General features: G+C 37.2%; 1 protein-coding gene across 1 annotated transcript in view; it reads left to right on the top strand.

Annotated features, from left to right (window-relative positions):
- The window catches only part of LOC121440673 (chondroitin sulfate synthase 3), a 219184-nt gene extending 204592 nt beyond the window's left edge, over nucleotides 1–14592 (top strand). Inside the window, exon 3 of the mRNA XM_041641470.1 lies at nucleotides 12167–14592. Within this exon, the coding sequence (XP_041497404.1) occupies nucleotides 12167–13729 (1563 nt within the window). The 3' untranslated portion in view covers nucleotides 13730–14592. The remainder of the gene's footprint in view (nucleotides 1–12166) is intronic.
- The last annotated feature ends 3639 nt before the right edge of the window (nucleotides 14593–18231 follow it).

The raw sequence follows: 18231 nt of genomic DNA, 5'->3' as shown, positions 1-18231 counted from the left end.
GTGACTTGTGGGTAGATAAGAAGTTTAAAGGATAAAGTAAATGGGAGGTTTTGCTTCACAATTTATGAAGAAAAAATTAAATGTCACCCTAAGAAAAGCATGCCAGTTCATGCTACCTTAGCCGAAATGCATTTTGTCCTCCAAGTTTTTTCTAAGTGTTTTCGCTTTAAACACTTCAGAGCAGGGAGTGAGCTCTGGGAAAGGGAGAGGCTAGTAATGGCGTGGTGGCTGCTTTACCACCTAACACACTTGCAACTGACTGGCTTTCTAATGCCTGACCCTAAGCTTTGGTCATAAAGTGAAAGACAAATGAAAATGAAGAATGAAGAAAAAAATCAAGATTTCCTCATTGATAATTTTGGTAATCAAGGTTAGGCACTCTAGAAAAGGTTACAGAGCATAAGGAAAAACAAGACATCAATGGTATGTGTTCAGACTTGCCTAGGTGTAAGTGCTGCCTAGTAGACCCCAGAGGACAAAACAGAAGATGGTTTTAGATGCTCAAACAAAGCATATCCTGAAAATGTTTGAAGCAGTGGCAAATTTCCTTGGCCATTTAAGGTGTATGACAGATAAGATGTTTCCATATTTGTAACATAAGTCATATGGCAAGCTCCAAGCTGTACTTTCTAAGGTAAAACAAAGGGTTGGTGGTACATACGGTGTGGCTCTGATGGACAGAGGAATGATTGCCGTCCCAGAGAAGGACATCATGGAATTTCATCATGCCACAAAAACTTATCAATTTTTTATTTTTTTTTTGATTTCCCATTTAATATTCTTGAATTGTGATGGAACACATGGAAATTCAAAATGTGTAAAATGAAGCCATTAATAGCATTATTATAAGTTATTAAAAATAGAAATATGATTAATTGGGTCATTCCTTTATGGCCCTAACTCTTTGTGTTTGCCTGAGGTTTCAAATGTTCAGAACATACCTCACTGAGAGGTCTTCAACAGTTATTGATAGTGAACAGTTGTGAGATATTTGCTGTGTTACTAAAGTATTTTCATGCAGTATTGAATATATACTGTGTAGAAATCTTCATATCCAGGCATATCTGTGAGTTATCTTGCTTATAATCTGACAACTATTTTTCTTCTAAATGCTTTTAACTTCTGAAACTAAAATAGCTAGGAAAATAAAATGAGATCTGTTTTAATGGCATAGGGCACCCATGTGAGTTCACAGCTTGAATTACAACCAAGAATGAACTAGCTAGTTAAACAAATGGTAAGTTCTCTTTGAAACTATACAGAGTTAGCACAGGCCTCACCCTGAAATGGATCAGGGTAACTGTATTTGAAGGGATTCTTGGGTGCAAGTGACAGCACCATGGCTTCATAACCGTATGGGGAGAGTCACAGCTCTGGTATCATCAGAGCTCTGGTGTGGCTGCCCAGCGGTACTGCTGTTTCTTGCTCTCTAAAGCAGTCCTCTCTTTCATGGCTCTGTCTGGTTGGAAAGGTATCTTTTTCTTTCTTTGAGATATAAGGTGGGAAATTGAACTAAAGATTGAAGAGAACCTTTTCTGTTACTGTTCAGGAGAGAAATCTTGCCCATATACACAACTGACCCAGATGTAAATTCTTATGGCAAATTTTAGTCAGAGCGTGGTGTGAATCTCTTTCAAGGAGTTAGAGCACCATGTAAAATAAACAGAGCTACTTTTCACATTTATAGTGTACAGTTCAGTAACAGCAAGGGCATTCACATGTTAGGTATCAGATCTCTAGAATCTTCCTTGCAAAACTGGATCACTGTATCCACTTTGTATCAGCTCCCATGTCCTCTTCCTCCAGTCCTTGGCATCTACCATTTTGTAGATTGTATTTGCTTAACAAGATTACATAGATAATTCCAATATGTGAGTTCATCAGCTAGTAGCTGTGTGTGATTGTGTGTACATGAACGTGTGTGTGTATGTGTGTGCACGTGCATGTGTTTGTGCTGGCTTATATCACCTTGTAACGTATTGTCAAATTTAAACCATGGTGTAGCAGCCACATGATTTCAAATTTAAAAAACTAAGCTTTTGTGACTTTAAAATGGTATCTAAAAACACAAATGATTTTAAGCAAATTAAAATCATAAAACAAACATGAGGAAAGTGGATAGGACTGAAAATGGTGCTGCCTGCTTCACATTTTTCAATTTAAAATTCATTAAAAGTGGTGGACTTCCCAACTCAAGAAACACAAAACACTGCCATGATTATGTGCAGCCTTTGGGCTACAGCTTTTCAAAAATCTGCTTTTAATATACTGTGTGATAATCTCTTTTAAAAAGAGAAAAAAGTATAAAATACTTTATTTCAACTTTTGAATTGTAGTTATTTTCTTAGCTGTCTGAGATAGTGATGGATTCACATATGCTCATAAAAACAAGCGTCTGGGCTGGTTATCTGGGGGCCTGTGTTGTTGTTTGCTTTTCTTTTTGTTTGTTTTGTCAACTCTAGAACCTCAACTGAAAAGAAAATGCCTTCATTGGGCTGGCCTGCGGGGCATTTTCTCAGTTGGTGATATATATGAAAAAGCCAGCCCATGTGGGCAGTGACATTTGTGGACAAGTGGCCCCAGAGTATATAAAAAATCAGACAGAGAAAACCAAGAGAAGCAAACCAGTATGCAGTGTTAACCCACAGTTTCTGCTTCAGTTTCTGCCTCTAGGTCCCTTTCTTGAGCTCTTGCCCTGACTTCTCTTCGTGATAGGCTGTGATCTGTAAAATGAAATAAATCTTCTTCAAGTCGCTTTGGTATTTCATCACAGTAATAGAATCCTCAACTAAGACAGCATTTGATAGTCTATAATTAAATTTCACAATCAGCACACTGATATCTGCTCACCTTACTCAACTCTCTCAATTTGTGTGTGTGTGTGGTGGGGGGAGGTTCCTCATGTTTTTTTTTTTTTTTGTTCCATACAATTTTATTCCATATTGAACAGTTAATTTTAAAAGCAGAATTCATAGATTAATTGTGCTTATTCACAAAGTACTATTATTTTTACAAATCTCTATAGAAAAAACAATAGTTTATGTGAAAAGAATAAATGATGTACGAAGGGCTTATTTTGTTATGCTTACACAACTCAATGATTTTGACTGTTTCTTTACTGTACATCTTATGACAACTTTAAATTGTTTCTTATAACTACAGAATTAAATGATTTTTTTCTAAAATTACTTCTTATGATTTAAAGTCAAGCTGTGCCTTCATTGTGTTTTTTTCCCATAGAGAAGTAGGACACATTTTATGCACATTCCTGTTAATATTTGAAGAAAGCACTTAAGGAAGAATAATAGCATTAATTGGAGAAACCACTCTTCCCCTTAGGACTTGTATTTTCTCTAATATAGTAAAATAAAAGAAGGTCATTAGGCATTTTCACTAGGGCAGTGGTACTCTCCATTTAGTCATTAGTATTATATAACTAAATCACAGAAAATGAAATAAGTTTAAATATTCACAGAGCAAATTATGAAGTCTTTAATACATAGTCACGATTATGTTTTACATTGTGTTAATGATTCATTATTGTCTTGTAAGCCTTCCCAATCATTCTAATTGTGGACTATCCACTTCCTAGTATAAAAACCCCTCCTTGCTCCTGTTCTCCTCAATTTTATCTTAAAGAAATATATGCAAATGCTTGCAATTTATAAGATCATTTCTTTTCAGAAAAAGCATTGTGACAGCTGAGAAAAAAAAATCAGCAGAATGAAATGCTTTCTTCCACAAATAAATTAAGGGAAATTTCTCCTTATTAGAGAAAAATTAATGTCATTGCTTGTCCTTAATGGAGAGCATCAAAGATATTCAGAGCCAGCTGGGAAGTCATGGTCATCTCTCATTTCTCTTTTATTTCACCAAAGACTTCATGGTATGAATTGTCAGTTTGCTGGTTTTCAGGTGATAAATCAAATGATATGTAAATCTTTCTAAGGAAAATTTGACCAAGGCCATTCTTTTTCCATATTTGAAACTTTCATTAACAATGTTAGAAAAAGCAAATGTCTACAGAAGCGTGTATGTTCAAAATGCGATTCCTATCGCAATTATTATATGGCATGTACTTTTCTGAGCACTTCAGACAAACCTAGTTAATGCTCACAGTGCTCTGCAGGCTTCATGCTTTGGTACACGTGTTTTAAGAGTGTTTAAACCAAAGCGTTGCGAAGTAAGGAGTCTGTGTGAGTCCACACGGTTCTGGTTCTTCGGCCTCAGTGCCAGGTCCATCCCTGATTGTCTGGCTTCTGTCTAAGTGCTCACTTGTAAGGTATACTCACTGACTGAGTTATGGTGAGACAAACAGAAATAGGTCTTTTCTTCAGAACTTATAAAATCCTATAGAAAAGAAATAGCAAATATTTCTAGACTAGACTAGGAGTTCAAAGCTATTAAGAAATGCAAGAGAATTTCTGAGTTCTCTGGGGACTGGAATCTCTACTACATGGTTCATAAAGGTGACCTTATTTGTGATGCAATTTTTTTTTTTACTGACAGAATGTAAGAAAGTGAGATGGGAGGACTGGCTGGGGAACAGAGGAGAAGATCCCTGGAAAGAAAGTGCATGCACTCCTTATAGCAGAAATGGGTGATGGAAATAGTTCTTGTGCATGCTAGGGCCATTTCCTAAGTTTAAAAACAACATGAACAGCAAAAACTATTACTTCTTTCAGAACTCTTTTAAAATGTGTGTTGGCAAATTCAACCTTCCCCAACCCGTCCCAGATCCATAGCTATCCTTCCCTAAAAACTCAACTTTGTCGTTTTTGCTTTTTATTCTCACTGCAATGCCTATTAAGTCAAAATTGTTCTGCCCATATAATCTTGGATGTATGGACTTTCCATTGGAGTGTGATCAACTCCTCAGGGCTGTACTCTTAAATTTGTCTCTTCCTTCCCAGCAACTATCAGTTGCTAGTAGCTATTTGGCAAAGGGTTGGACTTTGTGCTCACCTCCCTCTCATGTTGGGATTTGGTGACATGAGCTTACATACATCTTGTGCATGCCTTTCTCACTGTGAGTTCGGATGTGCAGCTACCTGTGTCTGGAAGATGCTCTTTCCTTGTATTCATTCACCACCTTTGGACCTTACCCTATTGAATATAACAGAAAATGGAAAGATCCCCCAATACTTGTGGGTTGGCAAGATTAATATAAAAATGGCCACCCTACCAAAAGCAATATTCAGATTTAATATTCAGATACCTTTCCTATAAAGTTTTCTAACAAAACAGGTGTGCCAAATATTTATCAAAATTTATATGTATGCAATTAATTATTGGTTTAATTTCACTTATACTAAATCTATATGCAAAGTGGTTGAAACATCATGCAAGGCTTTGAGATTTATAAGGAAAAGCAAAAGACTGCCTACTTCTTCCCAACTAATGATTTACTCATTAAACTCTTTTTATTTCTAAGAGCCTTTTTTATTTTATATCACCTAGTTTTTATTTCTTTATTACAACCTCTTTCTCTCATTCTCTCAATTTTATAAAGTTGTTTGATAGCATTTTTTTCTCTATCTTATCCATTTAGCCATTGGATTTATTTTTTTCTCTTAGTTCCTTTTCATTTAGAAGGATTTTTCAAACATTTATTGATCTTTATAAATTAATTCAAAATTAAATTATTTTACAACATTTGTATGAGCTTATTACGACCTTTGTATGAATGGACTGGTCATCACCTTTTACAGGGAAATTGCTAAGAAAAGCCAATTTTTCTGTTAATCATCCAGTTGGATTCCCATGGATCAGGTTTGTTACTCAAGGTAGAGCCTTCTCTCAGTCTACACAAATACATCTTGCTCATGTCCCCTCTTAAAAAAACAAACAATATCTTCAATCATGTACATATACATATACATGTAGCTTCCTCTCACCAACTTCTCCATGATAATCAGTTTAATTTTGCTTGTCTTTCGTGTCCCTGTCTTGACAGTTCCTTCCTTTCTCTTGTTTTTCCTCTGTTGGTAAAACAAATCGGCTAATAGTTTTCTGAGAAATGTGATATATATATATTGAGCTAAGGACATGACCTTATTATCTCCAGCTGTTGAGACAGGCCGTTCATTGTTGACATCCTTGTTCCATCAAATTTTGGAACAATCATAACAATCATCTTGTTTCGTTTTTTTATTTTCTTTTCTTTGTTAAGAAGTCCAAAGACATTCAAGTTCCTAAGCTTTTTCTTTCTCTTCTCCTAACAGACTTCCAGCATATTCTCTACTACAGGATCTTAAATTTTCATTGATTTACAAGTCATGAGTTAGTTCATCTTGAAGGTTTTGGGAAATAAGCCTTTATAGTTTGGAAAGACCAGCTCTTTATCTGTTGCCTATGGGGGCAGTTTTCATGGATGATTGTGTTGATAGTTCTTTGCCTGTTTCTTTTGTTGTTCTTCTGAAATGACTCTCATCCGGCTACATACAGACCTCCCAGGTGGACCTGTCCATTTTCTAAACTTCTGTCAACTGTATTTTACATTTTTATGTCTTTTGTTTTAACTTTCTAGATTCTTTAAAATCACCCTTAATTCCCATCTCTTTTTCTTTAAATTTAAATTTCCACCGTTCCACTTAATTTTTGCTGTGTTTTGTATATGAGCGACCTTGGTTTATATATAGATAGAAGTGTAATGGAGCATATGATGTTATGTATATATCCGTCAGCATGACCTTATGTTACAATAACAATTGCAATACCACCTTTCATCCTTCTTATGACAGTTACTTATTTTTTCTTGTTTATTTGTTCCTAAAGTCTGTTTCTGTAAAGATTGCTGGTGTCTTGGATAGAATGTTTAAAATGAAGGGCAATGAAGTCTGCAGAGATAGCTCACTCAATACAGTACTTGCTTTCCAACCACAAGGATTTGAGTCTGGATCCCCGGCTCTCTTTTAAAGGCCTAGCAGAAGCGCATGTTTGCAAACCAAGAACTGTGGGACTCAGAGGCAGGAGGATCTATGAGGTTTATTAGTTAGTCAGCCTGACCGTATTGGTGAGATCAGGTTCAGTGAGAGAACCCGTCTCAAAAACTAAGATGGCATTCCTGGGGGTATACTTCCCCCAAATTTTGTATTCTGTTGCCTCTGCATTTTCACAACTGTGTTTCTTGCCGCTGTAATCAACATAGCAAGGAAACAGAACCAGCCTCGATGTCATCAACAGATGATTGGCTAGGGAAACTGTAGTACATATATACGATGGGATATTTTCAGCAGTAAAGAAAAATCCAATTTTCAGAAATATGATGGAACTGAAATGTATATTAAATGAGGTGATCAAACTACAAAAAGATAAAGTCTTCCCCCATATCCTAGACTATAATGCATATGTGTATTTGTGGGAACATGTGTTAAGTCTGGATAAAGTCTAAATATCTAGAAAAGAGACTCAGTGAGTAACACTGGGTCATGAAGGAGGATGACGGGTGGACATAGGACACATGGGCCATAAACAAGGAAGTGAATGGGGCCTGGGAGCTATGGAAGGGAGTGGAGTAGCAGAGAGTACACAAGGTAGGGGAAAGGCTCGTCACAAGGCACACCTCTTTAGGAAATGTCCCTGTGCTAACTAACATTATATGCTGGTTGGACTCAGGGAGTTAATAATAGAATAAAAAGATAGGAAGTTAGGAGGGAAACATGGTGTGTGACAGACAATAGGGAGGCTAGAGGTAGGGACTATTGAATATGTATGATCAAAGGATGTTGTGTAAATGTATTTTTAAAGAATAGACAAAAGCACGCCAATTATTATTTTCCCCACCCCCGTGTGTGTGTGTGTGTGTGTGTGGTGTGTGTGTGAGTGTGTGTGTGTTCATGCACACATGTGCTTGTGAGCACACAAACCTGAACAGGGAGGTCAGAGGACAGCGGAATACTTGCTGGAGTCTGTTCCTTCCTTCTAGCTTGTTCATCGTGGTTGGCAGCAAGCACCTTTGCCACCTGAACTGCCCCTCCTACCACAAAAACACTTCTTTGAATCGTCTCTTTAGTGTGTCTCCTGGTATCTTACATTTGCAGTCTCTCTAAGGGACCTACCTTTTTCCCTTCTCACTTTATTTTCCTGTCTGTGACAGTTTACATTTTACATTTAAATCTACAGGCTGATGTCTCCTCTCAACATCACGTCCCTACCATCTTATATTTCTGCTTAGTTTGCTAAATGTTTTCCTCAGTTCCATAGCTTATAATTTCTTATGGGAATGAGGGAGGTGACAGTTCTTTATGTTGGTTTTTATACTGGGATTTTGTATTTGTGCTTTCTGAGGAAAATGACTTGTCTCAGAAAGAAGTACTTTTAACCAGGCAAGACATTCACCTTAGATTTATTTTGGAAGTGTGTTCAAAACAGTTCTATATTTGCTAATTTCAACAAAGACAAGACATTGATTTTCTCTGCAGCCTAAAATTACATCTGTTCCAATGGACAAACCTCCCATGTGTTTCATATCTCCCATGCCTCTGCATTTTCTATTTCTTTGAAATAGATGTTGAATCCAGGGATTGATTCTACCTGAGTTTTTCTTGTGAGTGTCTGCACCCAAGTTATAAACAAAGGGCTATGTGCTCAATGTTTTTAGACTATTTCTTTTCCTAGCTCTCTGTGAACTCTGCCATCTGCAGCAATTTTCACCAACAGCATTATCCTGCGTGGCCTTCTGTGACCATTGCCCTGTGTGGCCTTCTGTGACCATTGCTCTGCGTGGCCTTTTGTCACCAGTTGCCTCCTGATGGACTTTCTCATCCTCAACCACCCATGGAAATCCCCCACATTTTCTTTGTGACAAATATTATTTTAAATCGGAGTTGGTTTTATTTTCTTTTCAACATTATTCTTTTTAAATAACTTACAGTCTGGGGAATTTTTATTTTGCAGTTGTGTGGCCTAATGGTATCTACTAAGCGGATACAGTTGTATAACCATTTTAAAACTCATAAATCAGCTTTCCATTATTCTTATATTGACCTTGTGTCTATTTAAATACCCAACTCCTTCCTGTATATCTAAAGGATTTTGAAGTTTTTTCTTTTGCATATCTATGGTCATTTCATAATTATGCAAACTATATTTCCATTACTAATAAATTCAAAGGCAGAGGGAACTCAACATAGTAAAGTGTTGCAATAATTCATATTAAACCATTTCTGGACATCTATTGTTTTTTTTCTGACTTTTCATAATATGTTTTTCTCATAGCCTCTCGGACACTGAGGCTGTGGGTGACTTAAATCATTGTTATCATTACAATTGTGATTAAGTTATTGTATCATGGTGCTATCACAAAGTCAACTGATAATTAAAAAAAACAAGCAAATTCAACTATAAGTTATATATCACGTCAAACAAGCTCCTATAATTTTCAAGTGTAAACTTTACATTCTTTTCTCAGGTTTTGCTGTATTCCATATGTAATATGATATGTACCATGTTGTTTTAACCCCATTTTCATCATTCTTAATAGAGTTTTAATTAATTAACTCAACCACTATAAACTTTAATTTGGTGAAATATTCACAATGTCCTTTTCTTATAATTTAATTTGCCAATAGTACGTGAAGTACTTAAGCACTCACTCTATGTAGCCAAATTTCAAATTCTGCCTTGATGAGCATGAAAATGAAGGAATGTTTTAATTGGGGGTGCAATCTTCCTTCTCTGAAGAGTCCTAATAAAAAACCACAATTTCAAAATAAAGTTGCTGCGTCCTTGAATAGTTATTTCCATGTAATTATTGTTTACTAAGGATTCCCTATTAGATAGCTACAATGTTAAAAAGTCATGCATGCTTTTATCTTATTTAATGCAATTTCAATAAGCATTGAAGTAGTTGGCATTTTATCTTTGTACAGAGGAGACAAAGGATTAAATAGACTTACTATGAAATTCCCTAGACAAGACAGAGCGCCATGTTCAAAAACCTATGTATACTTTGTAAAAACTGAAACAGTCCTGTACTTTGTGCTATACATTACTACGCCTGTAGCGCCCATGTCCCCACAAGACAGTATGAGAGCTGGGAACTAAGTGGGAGACTTAAAAACACATAGACAGACACACGAGAGTGACATGGGTCATCCTTGATTCAAGAATACCAATTTTATTGTGCTCAGGGGAAGCTTAAATAGGGCTCTGGCCACGCCCCAGCTCTCAGGATCTTTCCGCTGCAGACCCACCAGCCTGCCATCAAGGTCTGTGCTCAGAGCAGCTGCAGGCTGCTCAGAGCAGAGGAAAACAAGTTGTTTTGCTCAGAGCAGTTGCAAGCATAGGAAAAACAAGCCACTCACAGGGAATTCAGGGTCCAGGGGTCCACAGCCCCTAATAGCTCCCAACAATACTTAATCTCTGTTGGTTCTGAAGTCTACCTCTTAGATTAACTGTCCAACCTTAATAATAAATTTAACCTTTTTAAATATGAAAGTAAAAATTTTGAACAACAATCTATATGCCTCTTAGTAAAAAGTATTTTGATGATACTATCATAATTACTATATTACCTGAAGTATGTATAAACGATCTGATTTTGAAAATGTTTTCTATCCCCTACTAGATACCAAATGCTACCAAATAAAACAACAGTACAGGAATGTATTACCTCTTTTTGAGTCATTGACTAATAGAGTCTTATAGAATCCCCAAATGCTGTGGTTACCCTCCACAACATGATGGTAATATCCTGTTCCTGAAGACATCACTTGCTTTCAGTATAGAAGATGGAGAAATCTGCCTTGGGCTCCACAGGAAGCTTTCTTTCTCTTTGCTAACATCCATAGTGCTAGAAGGTACTATACATGCTGCCAAAGGAGAAAAGTAATAATCCACCTCACCCTATGAACCTTGTGAGCTATAATAATAACCAGTCTGCAAGATATACACACTGGTACAATAGTAGCACATGTTAGGGGAGTGATAATCACTTTTCAATTGGATTTAAGGCCACCTCTGTGAGATGAAACAATGATGTTGTTAATGAGATCAAGAACCTGGGACTAGATAGGTTAGATGCCCAGGGGGAGCACCTACTACTATTATTCTACTAGATGAACATAGCTATACCATAACTCCCAATGATGTATTACCATGCTTATAGATCAGTATCTTTCTCAGCTCTCTCTAAAAAAAAGCTTCTTCACTCAGTATATTTTATTTGTGTGGATGTGGTAGAACGCTTTTGATTCCTGTCATAGGAAGAAATGTGAGTTAGACATTTGAATGCTGATTTTAAAAATATGTATCTTCACTTACATTTCTGGGTTAGTAAATTCGTTATAGATGAGCTGAAAGCTTTCCTGGTTTGGAGGCTGTCAATCATGTCTAAGGGGATATAACTTGAGATGAGCAGTGTAAGTCAGCTTCTTACCAAGCACTTCCTTAATGAAGCTAGTGTACTAGGACACTAAATGTTCAAGGCTCATCTGGCGAAGAGCCTATTCCTGCCATGCCAAGCAGTAGATCCATTTTACTCTTCAGCAAACATCCTCTTAGAGAAACCCATGGTATGGTCACTGCACCTCTTTCCTTCTTAAGGGTCTCCTAGGGGGTTATGGAAATATTTGAATGATTGGGGACTGGTTTTGGGAGAAATAAAGATAAAAAATACTTGAAAAAATATAAACCATTGGTTTACAGTATATCCCCCCCCCCATGTGTCTGGCATTTGTTACCTGAGTCCAAGTTGAAATTTTTTTTAAAAAAAATGTTGATCTAATTAGAAGCAGAAAGTAAAATGGTTGTTAATAGTAGGGTTGAGATAAAGTTTCACTGACACGCTATGGTCAAGGGCTCTGTGATACAAAATGGAGGATGAGGTCAATAATAATGTAGTGTTCTTGGGGGGGGGTGGATTTCATGAAATGATACCTATGATAGAGCAAATATGCTAATTAGCTAGGTTTAATTACTCCCACTATTTTTGAATACTTTAAAACCTCATATTATATATGATAAATAAAACTTTTATCTGTTTGTTTTAGAAATAAAACTTGTTATTTTTATAATTTTATAATATAAATTATAGTATGATTTTATAAAGCTTATTAACAAAGTGCCATGTTAGTAAATATTTATTAAATATTTTCATTTAAATGTTTAACTATCATGCTCGTTTTCCTTTCCATCTTACATTCTGGATGCCTTTACTTTGCAGATGCAGCAGCTGTTCCATGAAAACTATGAACACAACCGCAAGGGTTACATCCAAGACCTTCACAACAGCAAAATCCACGCAGCCATCACACTTCATCCGAACAAAAGGCCTGCGTACCAGTACAGACTGCATAATTACATGCTCAGCCGGAAGATCTCTGAGCTCCGCTACCGAACCATCCAGCTCCACCGGGAAAGCGCCCTCATGAGTAAGCTTAGCAACAGCGAAGTGAGCAAAGAGGACCAGCAGCTGGGGGTGATGCCCTCTTTCAATCACTTCCAGCCACGGGAGAGAAATGAGGTCATCGAGTGGGAATTCTTGACCGGGAAGCTGCTTTACACAGCTGCGGAGAACCAGCCCCCTCGACAGAGCATCAACAGCATCTTAAGGACAGCCCTGGATGACACCGTCCTGCAGGTAATGGAGATGATCAACGAGAATGCCAAGAGTAGGGGCCGACTCATAGACTTCAAGGAAATTCAGTATGGCTACCGCAGGGTCGACCCCATGCATGGGGTGGAGTACATTTTGGATCTGCTACTCCTGTACAAAAGGCACAAAGGGAGGAAACTGACGGTGCCGGTGAGGCGCCACGCCTATCTTCAGCAATTATTTAGCAAGCCTTTCTTCAGAGAAATGGAGGAACTCGATGTCAACAGTTTGGTGGAGAGTATTAACAGCGGCACTCAGTCATTATCGTTCATCTCCAACTCTCTAAAGATACTCTCTTCTCTTCAAGAGGCCAAAGAAATGGGAGGGCACAATGAAAAGAAAGTACACATTCTTGTTCCCCTTATTGGCAGGTACGATATTTTCTTGAGATTCATGGAAAATTTTGAAAGTACGTGTCTTATCCCAAAGCAAAATGTAAAGCTGGTCATCATCCTTTTCAGTGGGGATTCTGGCCAAGACTCCAACAAGCACATTGCGCTGATACAAGACTATCAGAATAGGTACCCTAAGGCAGAAGTGATGCTGATTCCCATGAAGGGAGAGTTTTCCAGAGGTCGTGGTCTTGAAATGGCTTCTTCTCAGTTTGACAATGACACGTTGCTGCTATTTTGTGATGTTGACTTGATCTTTAGAGGAGACTTTCTCCAACGATGTAGAGACAATACAATTCAGGGACAACAGGTATATTTTCCCATCATCTTTAGCCAGTATGACCCAAAGGTGACCCACATGGGAAATCCTCCCCCAAAGGATGACTTTGTATTCTCAAAGGAAACTGGATTTTGGAGAGACTATGGCTATGGAATCACCTGTATTTACAAAAGTGATCTACTGGGTGCAGGTGGATTTGATACCTCAATACAAGGCTGGGGACTGGAAGATGTTGATCTCTACAGTAAAGTTATCCTATCTGGCTTACAACCCTTCAGAAGTCAAGAAATAGGAGTGGTGCACATTTTCCATCCAGTTCATTGTGATCCTAACTTGGACCCTAAGCAGTATAAGATGTGTTTAGGATCCAAAGCAAGTACGTTTGCCTCAACCATGCAACTGGCTGAACTCTGGTTAGAAAAACATTTGGGTATCAGGGACAATCGAACTCTCTCCTGACAGTCCAGGCAACACTTAATTGCCTTTTGAAAGGGGAGTTTACCTCAGTGTTGGCTGTTATTATTTTTATTTTATTATTGTTATTTTATTGTTATTGTTATTGTTGTTGATATAATTTTATTTTGTTGTTCTGGTCTTAAAGTACTCTTGGTTGTCTTCCAAATGGGTGTTTGTTGACCTCAAGCAAGAAGAGTCTGAAGTTCACTGATATTCCACAGTCAGAGTTCTACTGAAGTCAATACACGTATTACTTTTCTATAACTTGCTTTGAGATTGAGATTGAGTTAAATCGTGGCCGTCAAATGGCCTTGGAAGCGCATTCATCACAAGAGACAGCTTAGAAGAATGTTCTCTTAGGGCTTAAAGATGCAATATTGACTTTTTCTTTTGTTTGTCAACTTCAATGTGATACAAATATTTACTGGTGAAAGGTACCACAAAAGTGCTTTATGCTTCCTATGGGGAAGGGACTCTGTGACATAAACTTGAGTTTTGTAATTTATACAAGGACTTAAATATATAGACAATAATTTTCTTCATCGTTAGAATTTTTAAAGTAAATGAACACCTATGATTGTATGTTTATTTTTTAAGAAAAAAGTTTTAAAAATTGAGGAGTACTGTTCCACAAGCAACCGGTACTGGCTACCCTGGTCTTACAATGACGAACTCCTCACAGCTGTCTGCTATAAATGCGAAGGAACTTTATTTTCTCAAGGAAATATGATTTAATGAAATATTCATGTACATTTTAGAAGCTTTATGAAACAATGTCCTTCATTTGCTGGCAAGAAGATAAAACATGACAGAACCTGTTTATTTATAATAAAACACAGGTATAACCGTATTCTTTTTCAAAAACATTGATGAAGCTCTGTTGTTTCCTTTCTGTCTTATTTGATGTAATTTCTAGGGTGGTGTTCAACAAAACATTCTGACTTTACTAGATGGGAAAAATACCATGGGATCACGGGAAGTGCATTGTGTTCTGCCTTACTCCCTGCCTTCATAAGTGATTCACGAGAATAAATTCTTAATTCAGTAATCCACCCTCTGAAAGGAGACTACTCTCTTCTCAGTCTCTGAAGACTAGGACTTGTCCAACCACAAAAGAATCATTCAAAATCTGCCTTAGAAAGTATATAAAAATAGAACAATCCTGGGGGAAATTATAAAGAAGATTAATTTTATAATTATGAAAAAAACACCTAGGGAAATATCTCATTTCTCACTACAGTTATTCTTTTAACTGAATCTATGAGGTCATTGCTAGAAAAACTGTCATATTTAAGAAATGTGGAAGAGAATGAATACCTATATACTTACGCAAGGAAGTCTCATGAAACTTGTTCTAAAAAATCATTCTGCAAACAGGTAACACATGTACACAAAAATCAAACAAAATATTTCAACATTGGCAACTCTCTGGCTTTCCTGCATTCCACCTAGATCTTCCTGGTGATGACCAGACCATGTGTATCGTCATGCCTGTCTTCAGCTTCTAATGAAGAAAAGGTTTATCTTTTACATTTTACCCTTATGAACAAAGTAAAGAAAATGACTTTCATTTTTCACCAAAAACAAGAACAATTTTTATCAAAGTCAGCTGGAGAGTGAGTCTCACAAATGGCTGGCATTATTTGTGACACATGGCCACAAGGGCCCCAAGCATGAAGGGTCCTAGCCTGGTAACAACCCCTTTTACTCAGAGTCTTCCCAGGTCTTCAAAATAACATTACTTAGTATTGAGCAAAACAGGAGGGAAAGTTCCCTGCCTAAACATATCATCTTAATCATTTTAAGTACACCAGAAAGGAATTAATGACATTTTCACTTTTAAAATGTTTATCTTGACAGGGCCAGCAATTTAAAATTGATCTCTGCTCTTATGTTTCCCTGGGTTTTCACAATACTTATTTTAATAGTTTATTTTCTTACCTTACATAACTTGGCTCTTGTGCACATTTTGTTTTCTTAAAAAGGGAAATGTATGAACATTTAGTTATTTATTTTGGATAATTATTATCCATTGATCATGGCTAGTTAATGTTTTAGTATTTGAGCCTATTTTTAACATGAATGAGTGCTGAAAGAGGGTATTAGTGAATAATAAACATAAACACCACATTCCAAACACTCTACGTTGTAGAGTTAACCAAGGGCAAAGCAGCATTTCAATTATTTTCCTTCTTTTATTTTTTAGACTATAATATAATTTCATAATTTCTCCTTCCCTTCTCTCTTAACCCTTTTTGCTCTCTTTCAAATCCCTGGCCATTTCTTTTGGTTAATTGTTGTTGCATGCATATGTCTTGCATTCATATACTTCTAAATATAACTTGCTCAGTCTGTGTAAGGTTACTTGTATCCATGTTTTCAGGCCTGAGCATTTTGTAAAGGGCAATTAATTGTTGTTCTCTTTCCTGGGGAAGACTATTTCTGTTGTTCTCATCGTTCCATAGGTGCACAAAGGTCTTTGTGTAGGGGTGAACCATTTTCAGTTCATGGACCTGTACAGACGAGATGAAGGGCTGCAAAGATCACATTTAAGTGTAGCTGTAAACCAGCACACTACTGTGACCAACTAGTATAAGTACATCTAACATCGGTTATGTAATTTGACGTAAGTTACTGACAATTTCTTTTCAGGCAATATTGTATTTCCTGACTGACGATTTAAGGGTCATGATGTTAGTAAAATTAAGTTTGTTGATTTACATGTTATCTGTTTTCTTACTGTGTTAAAGTTTAAGAAAATACAGTGTGAATATGGTCAGAAGAAAAAAAAATATGTAGTCTCAGTAATACAAACACAGCATTCTGTTATTTGAATATCTGTGGTTATTTTTACAAACATCACCCTAAAATGTTCCATTATCCTTCCACATCACTATGGGTATATATGATTACTCACTCAAAAACATGCGATGCATTTTACTTAACTGCATTTACTTAATCCTCATAATAGCTCTCAAGATTATTTGAATATTTTATATATTTAGTAGAAGAAGGAATGGAGGTATTCATCAATTATGGGACTCTATGGAAAGCAGGTTTAAACTAAAGGCTATTCCAATGGGAAGTGTCTGACTTGGGTCTTTGCCTGACTTCTCAGGTATTGGCAGGATATAAAATCAATGGAGGGCAAAGATCAGCTGTCACCATAGATGCATTTAGTCCACACTTAAGAATGCTTCTTTTGCCAAATGTTCTTCTGGAGAGAGCTAAGCTTGCTGTAGCCGCCACCTAGCTTCATAATCCTCTCTCACATTGTTGGATCCTTTGTATGCAGCTCTGCTGGGAGCGGCAATCATTTTGCTGTTTACCTGCACATATGCCACGGGACCTCAGAAAGGAAAGATGTGAAAATATCTGATGCCGGCAGCTGTTTTTCTCTTTGGTCCTGGCCAACTAAGTGCAAAAGTATTCTACACTGAAGAAAGTCAGCATGTGACTATACAGACTTGAGATAAACACACACACTGTCATTATCCAAATGTTTCTGGATCTAAGAGTTGAGCCCATTATAAATAATTAACAGTTTGAGAGCTAAGTACAGAAATGAAATATTCACATGTGTGCTCATCACCCAAACAAGTAAATAAATGTTGCCCAGAAACTTAAATAAAAGAGGAACATTTTAGCATAAGAAGGCCCAAGGCAGCAGCACCATGACTAGAGTGACTGATTAGTGGCCCAGGTTAACACCGATTTCTTTCTTCTAAGAACAGGATTCATTCCTTTTTATCAGCTTGATTGTTCAGAAGTTCATCCAGTTAGGGCTTATTACAGTGTCCTGGGGAAAAATACTGTATATAGACCTTGAACTGGATAGTTTTCTGCTTCTCTTCTCTCCCACCCAACAGGAAATTGGTTCATATAGATAATAAAGAAATGAAAATCTGCAGTAGCCCATGAAATATCTGGAGCTTTATACTGCCCTTGATGATATGATCTGAAGGTGGAAACAAAGCTTTCTCTACATTCTGCTTATGTAGGAAAGCTACCACTGTCTTCCTGCTTTCTGACACTTGCCTGTGGTCCCATCCACTATAGGAAGTTGGTGTGCTTTATTCTAGTGGCAGCTCTTCTGCTAGCAATCTAGAGATTTCTGAGCTTCCTTTCTAACTTATGCTTAATTACTAAGGGCAAACCATTTTCAGAAAGTACCCTGAGTTGAGGCACGATGCAGGATAAACTGACAAGGTGATGTTCTCAAGGACAATAACGGAATTTTTAACTGGTGCTGGCTTGCCTCCTTTCCCTTGCCCACTTCCTCTCAACATCTTAAATCATTTTTAGCATGCAGTATTAGAGGATTTTTTTTTCGATGCTGACTGACAGTCTCTTTATCCTTCAGGGACATCAATAGGGCACAGTGTAGCCTCTGTAGCCAGTGTGGTCCCGCTTCTTTCGGTCCCACAGCCTCACTCGGATGCCGGTCGTGCTGCTGAGTTTGCCATGACAGATGGTGAGGATGCTGTGGACACCACCAATGATTC

Source organism: Microtus oregoni, unplaced genomic scaffold (genome assembly GCF_018167655.1).
Source record: "Microtus oregoni isolate MIOR12 unplaced genomic scaffold, Mior012 000069F_ref0000032, whole genome shotgun sequence".
In the NCBI taxonomy this organism is placed as follows: Eukaryota; Metazoa; Chordata; class Mammalia; order Rodentia; family Cricetidae; genus Microtus; species Microtus oregoni.
Note: the sequence above shows the minus strand (reverse complement) of the source record. Positions and strands in the feature narration are given on the sequence as shown.